Here is a 15,619-nt window from a genome sequence, read left to right on the forward strand (position 1 = left end):
CTGGTCTAGTGATTTTTGCTCAGGCATTTCTCTTTCATATTTGGAGAGCACATTTTTCTAAACTTCTTGTTACCCAATTTTACTGGAGACTGAGGCAGTATTAGCTCTGGTGCCTTACCTGCAGGTGAACCTTGTGGGGAAGATAACATGTGTAGCCTCTGCAAGATCTACTCCTTGCTCTCGCGGGGCGCGCTGTTGCCATGGCAACATTTTTTTTAACTTGTCTGCAGTCAAACAGAAAACCTATGGCACACGGTGTGCTGCAGGCTACCACCATGCTGGACATGGATTGAACGTGAACCTCACTGCAGAGCTCTTCCCCTGTGCAGCCGCTGTTCCTTGGCACCATGACCTTGGTAGCAGCTGCAGGCAGGTGTGGGGTGCTTGGAGTGTGGGCACCCTGCCCTGCATGTGTGACCGTGTCCCATGGCACTTCAGAGGGGGGTAAGCAGGGCTGTGCTTGGTTTGAGCTGAGGGACCCCAGACAGTGTCAACACGAATCAAATTCAGTTGGTAGCAAGTCATAGCACCTTTTTTCTTTTTTTTCCTTTAATTTCAGAGTTCAACAGTAATGGCCAGAGCTGAAAAATTCAGGGAAGTTGAATATCTCCTTATTCATGGAACAGCAGATGGTGAGTTGCAGTTAATTAGACATTTTAGTATTACAGACAGGTTCGCAATTCTACTACTGACAAAACAAAAGCATGAAGGGGCAAGGCTGTTACATTTGCGTCAATAAAATAATACCGATTTCTGCAACTAATCTGTGTTTCAGTCAGCAGTGCTGGGGAGTCTAGTGTGTACATTGCTTTGCTTTTCCCCCAGAGTATTACAGAAGCAGTTTTTGTTTACCTTTTTCCTCTTCCACTTTTCAGATAATGTTCACTTTCAGCAAGCAGCACAGATTTCCAAAGCTCTTGTTGATGCTGAAGTGGATTTTCAGGCAATGGTATGGTTCTGTTTTGTTTATCGTTATACAAATGGGAATAATAACATAAACTCCCTGTGGTAAGGTATAGATTCATTGCCTTCTTAAATGATAGTTCATAAAGTTGCATTTCATGTTCAGTAACTGAAATGTGAACATAAAGCACGTGTTCTATTTTTGCACAAGAAAAACTGTAAAGCAACACCCTCTCATATTTGATTCTTTTTACCTAATCTTTTATTTTCTTAAAATTTTTGTAGGTCTCAGACAAATAGCCAGTCCCAGCCTTTGCATATACCCAAGTGCAATGAATATTGTCTTAGAGATAGGGTAAAAGGAAAGGTTGGCTTCAGCAAAATCCCAGATAGCCTGTCCATCTCATCTGGTGTTTACTGTACTTATCAGACAAGCAGTTATTTGCCCTTTCTTATGTTGAGCGTGGAAGTTCTCAGACTAAGGTGCAAGCTCTTCCTTTCCTACATTCTCTTAGCCCTAGAGGAGCAGTGCTAGAGAGGATGGTGTATAGAAGGAGGCCAAGTGCATGATTTCTTTCAGCCAAACTCAGAGGACATACAGAGGGAGAGGTCAGGCATCCCTTGTAACTGAACATTTGAATCTACCCTCCATGTGGACAAGCCACATGTTGTTTTTACAGCTTCAGTATAAAAAGAGCATGTCCCACACGCAAAGAAGGAGCTTAAGTGTCATAGCAGCTTCCTACCCCATCATGTCTTTGCCTCTATGCTGAAAGCCTCATGCTAGGATCATTTTAAATGGCTGCACAGGTTTTTATGTCTGTCATGTTTGATTTATATCATTTAGATGTAGCTGCAACTAATATTCTCTGTATTTCTCTTTCACACAGTGGTACACTGACAAAGACCATTCCATCTCCGGTCAAGCACATAAGCATATTTACACCCACATGACCCACTTCATAAAGCAGTGTTTCTCACTGCAGTAGCATTTTGCTTGTTAGTGATGGTACTTCTCCAGAAAACTCTCACATAATGTACTCTGAGCCAGTATAAATCAAGATGAGATACGAGTCAGCTCTTGGGATACCGGTGTACACAATGAAGTGCTAATCTTTGTAATGATTCCTGTTGCCAAGCAACTATTGCATTTTTATTGACTGTTTAATCAGGTCTTAACATCACCAGAATGATGTTGCAGACTTCTAGGAAGCATGGTACTTGCTTGAGTAATTATCTTTTGATATTTCAGTCTAAAAGAGGAACAATCCAGTTTGTATATTAGAGAAAGGAATGATAAAAATGTCACATCACAGAATAAAAAAAATAATAATAATGTTTCCATCAAAAATGAAATGAACCCTGGGGTAATTTCTGTGAAAATAATGAAGAAACATTTTTGCAGGAATTCATAAGGCTTGATAATTATTATTTTAGAATGGTTATCAGGAATACTGCAATGTTAATATGTGCAGAATGAAATACTTTACACTGCAGTTCTTGAAGAGAGTGTGTTTGCTCTGCAATCTCTTGTATTACAGTTACAGAACTCTTGCAAGGCAAGCACATAACCAGTTTTCACCAAAGATTTTGAATGATACCTAATCAAACCAGTGCCACTGAATTTCTTTGTGTGCTATCATATAGTACTGTGATTTTTTGCTTATTTTATATTAAAAATGGCTGCTACGCTGGGAATATGCACTGCAAAATCTCCTCTGGGAGCAAGAGCCCTGTTTTTTTAATGTAGAAGTTGCTCATGTACTGATGAATAGGAACTGGTTCTTACCCTGAAACATAGAACATTACAATGTGAACTAGCAGTCACAGCAAGGGCTGGACTGTCACTCTCCTGTGAACGTGCTCTTTGGCAAAACCTTACAGCCTACCAATAAATACCTGCTTTCTTTACAGCACTCCAGGTAGGCTTCTCCATCTAATCTGAGGATTAGTTTTCTTAATTTTGCATAGAAAAAATGCAATCCACTTGTACTAAAAATTGTGCTGCTTTAAAATAATAAAGACATTCATTTATGAAAGGAGGTGTAGTCCATATCATTGAAAATGTTGCTTCAGAAAAAGGACACGTGATTTTTTTTTAATCCCATTAATTTTGAGGATGATTTACAGTGAAGCTTCTGATTTTGCGTAATGGTATCATGTAATGGAGTGTGACATGATTATCTAACACTTAGCTTCTTGGTATTACATGCCAGCATCTGATTATGTCTGTATTGTGGGTTATTAGTGACATTAGGTGTGAATGTAAAAGTACTCATGCAGACAGATAAAGCATGGGGAAGAATGTTAAGACACTTTGTGCAGCTTGTCCTTAAATGAGAAAGTCTCAAATAGAAAATCAGATTTTGTTTTCAAAAACTAACAATTCCTTGACTCACAAAATAAGATGGGTGATTTTGTTCTGTTTGTTGGCATTTTTTTGAAGCACATTGGAGCTGAATTTTACAAATACCATCTTGGGTTCAAGGGAGTAGTGGCTCTAATGTAGACTGGCACCACTGTTTAAGTTCTACAGGATTACAGGTTGCCAGTTATCTCCAAGAGGTTTTATCATCACATCTCTCATTCTTTTGACTCAAGGCAAAGAAACCTATATCAGTATAAGGTAGATCCCAGCAACAGAGACAGGTTATAAGAAAAGATTATCATTATGATATGGCTTGTGTATGCAAGGGTAAATAATTAGGATTTCTTTTAATGTTATCACTCACACTGTCATAGAAGCAAAAAAAAAAGTGTTTCTGTAATCCAAAAAACTACTTTCACCAGGCTCTTATTAGATAAGTGCAAGAATTAGTATAATCAAAGAAACATTAAAAAAAATAAGTGAAACTAGAAATTAAATGGTCTTTCATTAAGATGCAATTCTTTACATCTGACCTACATTAATGGACTCTAGCATCTCCCTGGCAAACTCTTCTGTACTCTCAATACCTCATCCCCTTTTAACTGTCTTACCTGCGAGGCATTACATAATGCAATGCTAATTATCTTACTTTGGAAAGCAACTTCTAAGATACGCTGCTAATAGACGATGATACAAGTTTCAAAACAAAAGAAAACTTCATTGCTATAGTAAGTGTCCTAATTAACATCAATTTGGTGTCTAATTTTTCACTGTGGTCGAACTCCCTCAGCTCCAAAAATAATACGATGATAGAGCTGCCTCAGGGAACTGACAACTTGCTTGAACTGCATGAGCACAGGTAAATAACTAAAACTGAGGCCACAGAAAATACTTAACTCATTCCAGTTAATGTCCAAAGCTAGAAGTCAGTTGTGCCTGAATTATTGCAACATGCTAGTCAGTTGCACATCTACCAATTACAGGTTTTCTCTGTATTTTTTTCTTATGTGAAATGGATGTTTAAGTTTCTTGCACAATACACTTCGTGTAAAATCCTAAGAGAAGCAGCAGAATCTTGAGGTGTCACTGTTACCATTCTTAGGCTAGAAGACTTCTAGTCTTTGGTTTAATAACTGGTGAAGAAGCTCAAAAGGGATTTAGTGAGGTGGAGTCAATACTGTATGTAGTACTGCGATTCGTGGCCTTAAATTTTTCAGTAGCAGAAATTTAGGGTTCTGAGAAGAGCAGAAGCATTTTAAATTGTGTGACCTTACCTATTGATCTCTAAAAAGATCCAATTACTCCTGCTTTGTCTGCATCATCTGTCTCAGGAGGAAGGGGGACCAAATCATGAGTAGTAAATTGGAGCTTCATTCCCATTCTCTTCCTGGAACAGTGAGCTCTGAGCTGTCCCCAGTGTCACACTTACTGCTAAGGTCAGACCAAGTACATCACCACCAACTCCACCCAGGGAGCAACACTCACAGCCTGGCATGGTTCTGTGAGATTCCACTTGAAAAGAGAGCCATGCTGGGCACTACCACTCATTAATTTGTGATGCCCATTCAGGTCAGGTAGACATTTCAAATACTGCATGGTATTGTAAACCTCTTCTGGGTTTTGCAGTATAAAAATAAAATTGAAAATTAGTTAGGATAAATATTTATTTTCACATAACATATCTTAATTGTGAAAAACACAGTAGTCTATTCACATGTACACATAAACTTTTGTAATAAATTACATCCAAGAAGTTGAGTAATTTTGAGCAGGAATATGAAATTAGAAGTAAATATAGCACTACATCTGCTTTACATTGTGTGTGATTTCAGAACGTTAAGATTAACATTGGAAAAGCACTTAAATTCACGCAAAACCAGAGTGTTTTAAAATAAAACCACTCTGAAATACTGAACAGAAATACAGAATGCCATTGAATACATTGATTTCTTAATATTCTAAGAGTTGGTCAAGTGAAGCTAATACATTTTGATTGTATACATTATCTGTAACAAAGTCAGCAACATGTTAAAACACCATCAGGCTGCTTTCAGGACAAACCAGTATTGAGCTTCTATACTAACCTTAAAACAATTGGTATCTTACAATTTATCATCAAGTACACAAAACAAAGCATTTAACCTTAATGCATCAGCATTTTTTTCCTAAATTTACATATACAAAACATTGAATTAGATGTGAATTCTTCTTTGCGTCCATTAGATGTTTTTTTTTCTCCATAAAAATGGCTTTTAATGGGCTTTGATAATGCTAAGGTAAATTTAGAACAGTGACCCTATTAAGTTTGCAGCAAAACGCAATTATTTATGGCTAAAGTAGTAAAACATACATATTCACACACACAAAAACATTGGAATACTTTAAATGTGCTGAATGGGAAAACTTGTTCATGAGGTGTATAGAAAATTTGCATATTTGGGAAAGCTGGGGAATGTTAGAGCCCTATGGATAAGTTCTTACGAAGATTGCAAGACTACAATTCTTATTTTTAGGATTCAAAGTTACAGCATAATACTGAGAGTTAGCTTTCATTTTAATAATTTAAAAATTTATCTTAAAAAATTTAAAAATCAGTGAATTCCAAATAACACAATAAAACTTCAGCTCTACATCCCTATTCATTCAACACCTAATCTCGCAGTCTTTTACACAAAAGAACAGCTTGAAGGATCAGGCAGTAACAAAATCCATTACAAAAAATGTAATAGCCTTAAAGCCACATTTTACTTTGCAATGTTGTTTTTATCTTTTAATCAATATGTACTTGATGGAATAATAAAGAGCTGTAACAAAACAACAGCAGGATACCCATTTAATTATTATACACAATCTCTGAAACTAAGAGGTTTACAGTTGTTAGTGGAGAGAAGACAATATAAATATGTCCTTTATGTGGCTGAATTTTAGGCAATAAAAAGGAAGATTATTGGGCAGGTGATAAAACTGCATGTGGGGTATAGTTTGTATCTACAAAAATTTCCCTATTATAAAATAATGGATTGATTAATGACAAAATGCATTTGTTTGGCCTACCATGGCAACATTCATACAATACAAGATAAGATACCGTAATCACAAATTGCATTTTAAGAAATACTGTACCCATGTTTCACATCAAAGGATGTGGTGGTGTTCTTTAGCTGAGGTGAGAAAATGCTTTAATATATAATTTTATATATATATATTTATATATATATAGGACTATGTTCCAGTTACATACAAATTTTAATATTAAATACACTGTATTAAATCAAGGAAAACTTCACAAATACATAATCTGACCCTGCAATTCACATTGCAAAACTGAATCCATGACTTCAAATGGACAGATTAGGGAGGAAATTGTATCCTTGTTAGTTTGTTCACAGGGTCAGATCACTTGTTATTTTATAAACTTCTTAATGTTTGCTCGTCAGTTTGGGTCTCTTGAAATCATTTACTAGTTAGGTGATTAAAAAAAAAATTGGAACAAGGGTTTTCAAGTTCATCTTGAATTAAGATTATTAAGTATTCTCACACAGAAAAAGTAGCAAAATACAGTACAAACCTATTAAGAGGAAAGTTGAATTTGAAAGAAATTTGCTTCTTACATTTCTGATACAAGTACTGATAAATGGCCAAGATCAGCAACGAACACAAAGATTTTTTGCATTGGCTACTGCAGACATTTACATTGATACTTGACAAGGTAGACAAGGTGAAATGAGACAAGTATTGCACTACATTACCTGTGCTAGTTTGAGATGAAAGACAAAAGTTACAAGGTAAATAATTTATATTTAGTGGTTGTGGCACTCCTTTAATTCGTTTGTAAAAAATTACTTGAAGAGCAAGTCATAGACAAGTCTCTCGGTCAACACCTTTCCCTGAGTCAGCTTTCTTCTCTTTTCTGATTTCAGCACTAGGAAATGAAAGGGGAAACAAAAAAAATAGAGTTACGGTAGCACTATCACACACACACAACCACATATATAATCTACCTGAAAACCAACATTGCACAGATACTTTATTTTTCATGCTTCATGGCACAAACTGGGAAAGCAGGTGAAAATTTCTGTGCTGAATGGTGTAGAAGACATCAGGCAGCATTTTAGTGACAAGGTAGGTAAAGAACTTAAGATGTACAGACAGCCAGCATGCAAGCAAAGATAGCCACTTATTTTTACTTTTTTGGCAAATACAACTTAATTTACTAAATAATGGTAATGGTACAGTTCTCAGACAATACCGGGACATTCTTAAATGGAACAAACAAGAGGTCACAGTAAGTATTTCTTGTTTCTAAAATGTATTCTCTTGTTCAACTGTACATTTAGGAGGAATGCTTCTGAACTAGAGTAATGCAAGCCAATATCCAACAAATATTTGGCTTTCAGTCTTGATTGGGGAGAGCAGAAGTCTGGGGAGGATGGGCAGAGACAATATTCCCCATGTGGAGTGTAATACATACTTCTTCATGTATACATTATAAGGAAATAAAAAAAAGCCTGAAAGATCAGACACAAGCTGTATAATTCAGAACACTAAACCAGAGTTCAAATTTGGATTCAGCTTTTTTTTTCTCCAGTTAAAACAATGTTGATTTGCCTACAGAAAGCAATATACGTGCAAAGCAGATGATTTTTTGTGTGTGTGAGTGTCCTAATTTACAACAGTGTAAATAAATAAAAAGTCATGTTCTTCCAATGAGTCTCAATCACAGCATGAAAATGCAAAGAGGCTTCCACAACACAGGCAAATCAAGCCTTCAACAAAGAGTGGCAGGGTATCTAAAGAAAACCAGATGGTTCTGAGAACAAACCTGTAGCAAGCACATAACCTACCAGGTTTCATGGGAATAATTCCTTAACTAGAATGAATGAGAAATAGGCTGAGTTACGCAAGGCTTAAAGAAAGCAAGATCAATTCTCAAATTCTTACGGCGATTCATGCACGATTCTACAATCATTTGACATTTTTCTTCACGTAAAAATTGCTTTAAGGATACAATTCAGTTCAGCCAAAGCTTACTTCTATGCCTATGGCAGCTTCCAGAGGTGTTAATGGAAATAGCTAAAGAATACCAACTTCTGCCACTTCAACTGCCAAATCTGTCACCTTCTGTAGAACAGTGATAGAATTGGGTACGTTACACTTTCTGCACACAAAGGGTATGCAAACAAATTCCAAGGGGGGTGAATTGTAAGTGCAGCAGTACAGCAGGCAGGGAGTTACCTGTGCTTAGTACAAGCAAACACTGAGGTGTTGTGTGCCTTACAGTCTACAATATTTCCACGTTTTAGGTGCCTCTGGGATACCAGGAAAATCTTCCTTCTATTTAGGATTCACATCTCTGAGCAGCTCCTGCAGATGTGGGCTTTAATGCCTTGAGAAATTTGAAAAAAAAAGGACAAGTCCAGTCTTTTTCCAGTAAAACGCTTCACTGGTGGATCTGTAAAGGGGTTGGAGCTCTCTTCCTCCCTGCCAAGGGAGTAGCCTAACTCGCCTGAGCAGGAAGGTCTGGGATGTGGGATTTTCATATCTTCAGGTGGAAAAGGAAACTCACTCATATCATCTACAAAGTGACAGATGCCTCTTTCTCCAATACTTTAAAAGACTAGCTAAGACCAGCTGGTCTTTTAAATACTTTAAAAGACCAGCTATCTCCTGTCCATGGTCAGATCTGCATATGCTTTGAAATTGCTCTCTGAAGGGCTTAATACTGTGAGCAAAGACAGAGGAATGTTTATTTATATGTACCAAAGAGGGCTGTGCTTCAGATAAGTGCCTTGGTGTTCCATTCTACCAAGAAAGGCTCAAAAGCAGACTTTTAGGTCCCTGAGAATTTCAAAAATAAAAAGGTTGGAGAATTGTAAAGTTCAGGTGCCTCTATGGCTAGGCAACTTGACTGAATCCCTTGTAAGTCCTCTCTTTAGACAGGTAAAAGCATTCAGGAGCCTGGGATGTAAGATCTCTCTCACACTGTGCTACTTCACAGAATCAGGGCCAGGGCACATCTTGTGATAGAAATTATCCATGCATCAGACTGGGAAGTCATTTGTATAAACCCTTCCTGTCTAAAATCTTTTTTTGTAGATGATCTTAGTTTATAATTGGCCAAGTCAACTCAGCATTTAATTACTATGAGTAACTTCTTGTTAATTGGTCAATGCCTTGCGTAATAGGCATTACATTAAATCATAGTATACTATCACAATTTAATTATCCCCATCTTATAATATTTTGAGATATAAGGAAGCAGAACTGACAGCAGAAAGGGAATACTAAATGTTATGTAGTTGAACTTCACAAAGTATCAGTAAAATTTATTTCAAAATGAGATTTTTTTCCCTCTCTATGATAAGGTACCCCATCACTGCAGAAATTGTTAATCTAATACTGCTGATCTTGATCATTTGCAAGAATTATCCTTACAACTGCTACCATTCCAAGCCTTTTTTTTTCCTTACTAGTTACCTAGGATTGAATTATATCTTATTTAATGATACATGCATTATGTTCTATAATATTTTTGTAGTTCTGTCCCTAATATGACTTAAGATTAAAGTTGCTTATGGCTTTGCTTATCAGAAAAAAAGTCTTTCAGGGTTAAAGCTTGTTGAATCTACTCCTCTCTCAGAATCTGAGACAAGCTAGAGTACCTGAAAATGCAGGATTTCAGAGTCTTTAAAGCTGTTTGTTTATAATAGGACACTAATATCTAAAACCAGAAAAATCTTATCTCCTGAGTCTTGGTTTTCACGAGCAAAGATACAAGAACAAATTGAAAATTAGATCTTTAGAAAATTATTTTCTATTTCATTAGTTTCTATTTCACTGCAGTTTAAAGGGCAAATCTCTTATCTGAGCCACAATCTATGTGGATGCTCTTTGTTCAGAGGGTCACATTCACAGCATCTGTCATACCACCAACGAAAGCAACATCCACCAGGAAAATTAAGACTCCTCTGTACCCAGCGGCTGTGAATGTACCACATCAGGTTTTTCTCTTTTTCTCCAGGCTTTCACAGCCTGGACAGCAGAGGCATTTGGATAAGAAAACCCTCCAGTGGATCCTCCTCCCATGCACCACACTGATTTCAGTGACATGATCCTTTTCAGTCCATGTGTTGCGTGGAAGGCAAACAAGAACTGGGCTATTTTGACTCTCAGTGAAATATTATCAAAATGACCACATTAGTGGGCTGCTCCATGGGTGTCTGAAATGAAGGTTCTCTGGTCATCAACTGCTCAGTCTTGTCTATGCAGACAGGGAAAGGAACAACTCTGAAAGGCAGCATGCCATTTTGGGGTAACAAAATTAAAAAACACTATCAGTATAAGTGTTCTCTTACTGCATCTGTTCACCTTGAAACAATGACTAGCTATTTCAAACATAGGCTTTTGAAAAGTATATTTAGAAATGGGCAGAATATAATTCTGCATTTTAAAAAAGATGACTAGGAATAAATGGAGTTTGACATTTGATATACTACACTATTTAAATACACTATTTTAAATACAGGCTAAATTTCAAATTCTATATTTGGGACTTTAATGAAGACATTTTACATTCTTATTTGAATTTTTTTCTCATCTTGTCTCCCCAAAAACTACACAAAGTCAACTCATTTGGGTTCCAAGGTGACACCATTTTGAATTGGAAGACACAATCAAGGAAAAGGTTGGGGTCGGGGTCTTACCTTTGGGGAATCAGCTTCTAGAGTGATTAGGAAGGGGAGCTTATGACAGAAGTGTGATACAAAACAATTAAATAGAAAATAGTTACATTTTAAATTTATGGAAGCAGAGGAAAAAATTCTCTTAGAAAATCACACTATGCTTGAATTTAATATTTTCTTATTCCTGTCGTAACTCTGTAGCACAGATAAAATAATGTGTCTTCATTTTACTGGACTAAATTCTAAGATTCTTTAACTGTTTTGAGTACAAGTGAAGTAGGCAGAAAAATGTAAAGAAATAATGCAATCATAAAATTATTTTCACTCCAAATATTATTAGATTGCATTCAGAGTACTGGGTTCTTCATACAGCTATTTCCAGGGCAGTGATGATCACTTTTTTCTCAAGAGGAAAGAACAAAAGCAAGCAGAACAAATGCAATATCCAGGTGGAGGCTGGTGGTTCATTACACAAGCATCAGGCATGCTCAGCTTCATTTTCCACTGGAGCATAACTAAGTACCATGCAAATATTTGTGATTTATGTTTTTAAATAAATAGTGAATTTGTGTTTTGAGCTCAGAATATTACGACTGGACATAAGAAATAAAACTGCAAAATGCTAAAAATCTTTCTAATCCCTAGTAAAATACTATAATATTGGTTTGACATCAATATATAAAGTATAATGAAGTTTAAAAAAATTAAGACCTTTTAGAAGGAAAGCTTGACTCCTTATCTTTTGCATTCTCTGAGGATATCAACAATGTCTTCCACACAGCAGTTTTTGCCATTTCATCAGAAATGTTTATCACAGATGGGTCATCTCTAGACAAGAATGAAAGTAAATACACAATAAAACAATCAGCAATCAGTCTTGTTACTTATTAACTCAATAAAAATCCTTGAAAACTGATAGTGATGAGAATAAGTGCAATATAAGTTAAGAGACTATGTTAAACTTCAGAAGTCCTGAACAATTACTTAAATACTCTCTCAGAACATCTTAGCATCTTATAAAGTATTTTCTTCCTCCAACAGCAATTAATCACAGTAACATCAATAAAATTTATTGTGTCACTACCAACTAATAAAGAAGAGAAAAATAAAGAAGTGTGAAATTAACTACTGCCTAAGATCTCACAGCATGAAAGTGGCATCACTGGATTAAACACAATCCCAAAAGGTCCTACTTATGCTCTGAAACTCCACCTACTTTTAAAACTATTTTAAAAGCAATGAAAAGCCTTAACAAAATAAAATATTTAAGAAAAAAAAATTTTTTATATTTAATTTAATAGAGCTAATAAAAATGCCCAAATTAAGCAAATCAGTAGTATTAAGTAGCACTTTGTAGCCATTATGCTCTTTGCTTTACCTGGACTGCTCCAAACATGTATTTATACACTTAAATGTTTTAAGGGGTTGCCTGTACATTATTCCTGACTTCATGGTTACTTAGCATTCAGTAAGCCCTCAGTAAACTTGCTGTTTGTTTTGGGGAACCACTTTAATCACCAGTATCTTGACTCTTGCTTTTAGCTACAGGACTGCAACCCTTACAGTACAGAGTTAGGTATTACTCAGGCAACTCTACCAATGTCAACACACAATGGAGACCAACAGAGATCACACTGCAAGATAAACTAAGCTACATATTGCTAATATAAATTACAACAAGAACGTATGGACAAAACAAGAAAATAACCAGACCATTAGTAGTGTGATGAGTTAAAAGGAATAGGCTGGGATTTTTCAGAGACAGTTACAAATCTCTTGATTTGCATTAGGAGACATTATGGTAACTGTGTTAAAATATTAGAGAGAAGGCCACTCAGAGATGATGTTCCTATGAATGCACATTCACGCAGAGGTTTCTGTCACCAGATATTTCAAAACTTTTATTAAGAATTTATTTCTGAAAACTTTAAATTATATTCATTCTTATGGACTAGCAACATGTATTATTACTATCTATAACGTAGATGTTCATGCTTTTTTAGTTGTGTCAACCCTGCATTATGCTTTATCTACCCAGGACAGCTCTTGATTCACTCATTATCTTACATAACAGGATTGAATCAGAATGTTTTACAATGTAATACTGTAAGAACCTAGTTTTTCTGCAGCGTTTTCAAAATCCTTCCTGGATCCCTGCTTGCATCAGGGTGAAGGGTTTGACCTGCTCTACATCTTCCTTTTGCACTGTGCATGTCAGAAGCCAAAGCTCATTGTGAACAGTCTGATCCTGCAGTCCTGTCCAATGGAAGGCTTCCAGCTAGCGTGTCTTTTTACTAGGGAATGTGAGATCGTGTGGAAAGACTAGAAAAGAGCTGACCTTGTTAAATGCTGCAGTGTATGGTTCAGTTCACCTATCTGTACCAAACATTCTCCTGATATTCAGTAAGAATTATGAATAAATATTGTGGCAAATTTACTTTATTTAATTGCAACTCACCTAAAAGAGGAAAGGTATATTTTACCTGTAATGTCCTTCTAGCGGTAACTGAACAGTCCCTTCCTCTTCCATTGCTAACATACTTTGCTCTTCCTGGAACAAAGGAATTTAGACATGAGACAGGATATGAAATTGTGAAAGGTAAAATTTCTGTACTTTAATCATCTTTCCATTTTCTTTAAGTATTTATTTGAAATTCTTAAAGTAAGATACTTTTCAACTTTTACTTAAATAGTTGACATTTAAAACCTTCTATTTTAAAAGTTGTATCTTCACTTAATGGTATTTTCCAATGCCAAATAGAGCATTGTTTTATAACAATAAAGAGGAGAATTATTAACAGTGAGTGAACAACTGTCTGGTGAATTTTAAATAACACTGATAACAGTATACATGCATTGATGTTTACATGCAAAAATTAGGGAAGATTATTTAAGTTTGTACACACAGTTTTAATACTGATAATACTGATTTTAATACTGATTTTTCAGTGAAAGGTAATGAAACAAGAGACCCAAAATTAGTTTTCACTTGAAGAGAATTAGGAGATAAGTCTACCAAAAACCATATGTAAAGTAATTACAAATTTAGCAAATCTGCCTTAGCAGGAGGGGAGAAGAATGGAGCAGCTCTCAAGTGCCATGTCCTGCCTGCAAGAACAAAGGAAAACAACCTCCAGAAGAGGATTCCCAATGTCCACACCCTTGGTCAGGATAAGCACAGCTAGGAGTTAACAAGCCTTGGCAGGAAGGTGACCATCAAATCCTGCTCTAAATTGTTGCAGTGTGTGTGTGAGCCCCACAGACACCCAGAGACCTCCACAGCTTCCTCCCTTTATAACAGTTTCCCTTTGTAACAGTTTTCACCAGTGCCTGTCTGAACGCATGGGTTGGCTAAAAAAGAGAGTTTATCATTTTCTGGCAGATCACCAAAGCCCCACGTGCATCACAAACACTGGTTTTTGGTATTAGCAGCAAGAGCCAGTACAGTTTTCCAAAATAGTAGAATTTAAGTTCTCTCTGCTCAGAAATTTGTTTCTTCAATGCTTGATTATTATAACTATTTCAAAAGTCACAATATTTTTTTTCTTCAAATGGGAAAGTTCTTTGTTCATTCTTGTCTCAGAAAGACTTAATTGATTAACATCAAAGTGGCTTCCAAAGGAGGTCTGTGAGGAGAAGGCACGTATCATATCCACTATAATGTACAAAGCCCTGAAAAAAACATGGCCTAAAAATATAAAAACAACTTAAGTGATGAAATTAGGATCCAATCAAGTAAGTTTCAGATCCTGTCAACTACATTTCTGAATATTCTTGTGGGTAGAATACTTCTATTTTTAAAAGCTGTGTGATAGCAACTCTCCAATTAATTCCTTAGGCTACATGTCAGAAGTTTTTTATTACTAGTTAATTTTGTCATTTCCAGGCTTCACAGCTTCATAAGTTTTTGACAGTTGAACAGTTTTAATAATAGCTCTAAATATTTAGAAATGCCAAAATATGTAAAAATAACCTCTCAAAATAGACAGTGAATGAAATAAAGTAACGCCAGTAGATTTTCCCAGTTTTGTTTTCTGATGCTATCCTATCAAGCAAGGGAAGGAAAGTGACATATAAGCAAAACATAAGTATAACAAGGAATTCTTTCCAATAACCAGACCCACATGAAGAGAGCTACCTTGGTTACTTCTGGTTACTCTGAATTGTGATGACAACAGACACCGTGATGAAACATCTCTCTGGTCTGCTTTGATTCAAGGCAGAAAACAATGACTCACATATTTTAATTTCAGCCTGGTAGTTTTATAGGCACATACTAAATAGTAAATAATCATCTGGATTTTTTTCTTATAGGTAAAATCTTTCCCCCAAAATATATTCCATGACAGTATGTTGAATGTGTCAAGGAAATCAAAGGTAAGAGTTTACCAGGCTAAGGATGAGGCAGGGAGTTGTCAAAGGTCACAGAAGAATCAATCTTAAAAGCAGAGTAATCTAGTTTGTGTAGTTACCCATTCAAATTATTAGCTGATGTCCTATTTCTGCAAATAAAGCTACTAATGGGAAGCCTTAACACACATATTTCACTGGTCTTGGATCATGTCCCAGGGCATTCTTAAGGATAATTTTCAAGTTGATAAGGAATTATCTGAAAAGTATATTCTTTGAAATAGATTAGGAGTCCAGATCTGAAACAACCACCTGG

The 15,619-nt window shown here is 36.0% G+C and overlaps 2 protein-coding genes across 10 annotated transcripts in view; one reads left to right on the forward strand and one right to left on the reverse strand.

Moving 5' to 3' along the window:
* The window catches only part of DPP4 (dipeptidyl peptidase 4), a 40,580-nt gene extending 37,638 nt beyond the window's left edge, over positions 1-2,942 (forward strand). The window contains exons 24-26 of the mRNA XM_036386688.2: positions 560-632; positions 876-949; positions 1,794-2,942. Coding sequence (XP_036242581.1) covers positions 560-632; positions 876-949; positions 1,794-1,892 — 246 coding nt within the window. The 3' untranslated portion in view covers positions 1,893-2,942. The remainder of the gene's footprint in view (positions 1-559; positions 633-875; positions 950-1,793) is intronic.
* Positions 2,943-4,917: 1,975 nt separating this feature from the next.
* The window catches only part of SLC4A10 (solute carrier family 4 member 10), a 166,229-nt gene continuing 155,527 nt past the window's right edge, over positions 4,918-15,619 (reverse strand). For 6 of the 9 annotated variants that reach the window (XM_054515406.1, XM_036386559.2, XM_036386561.2 and 3 more), the window contains 3 exons: positions 13,437-13,504; positions 11,665-11,781; positions 4,918-7,193 (listed from right to left, as the gene is read on the reverse strand). In XM_054515406.1, coding sequence (XP_054371381.1) covers positions 7,127-7,193; positions 11,665-11,781; positions 13,437-13,504 — 252 coding nt within the window. In that variant the 3' untranslated portion in view covers positions 4,918-7,126. The other 3 variants (XM_054515408.1, XM_036386562.2, XM_054515407.1) reach the window with 3 other exon arrangements.

This window comes from Molothrus ater, chromosome 7 (genome assembly GCF_012460135.2).
Source record: "Molothrus ater isolate BHLD 08-10-18 breed brown headed cowbird chromosome 7, BPBGC_Mater_1.1, whole genome shotgun sequence".
In the NCBI taxonomy this organism is placed as follows: Eukaryota; Metazoa; Chordata; class Aves; order Passeriformes; family Icteridae; genus Molothrus; species Molothrus ater.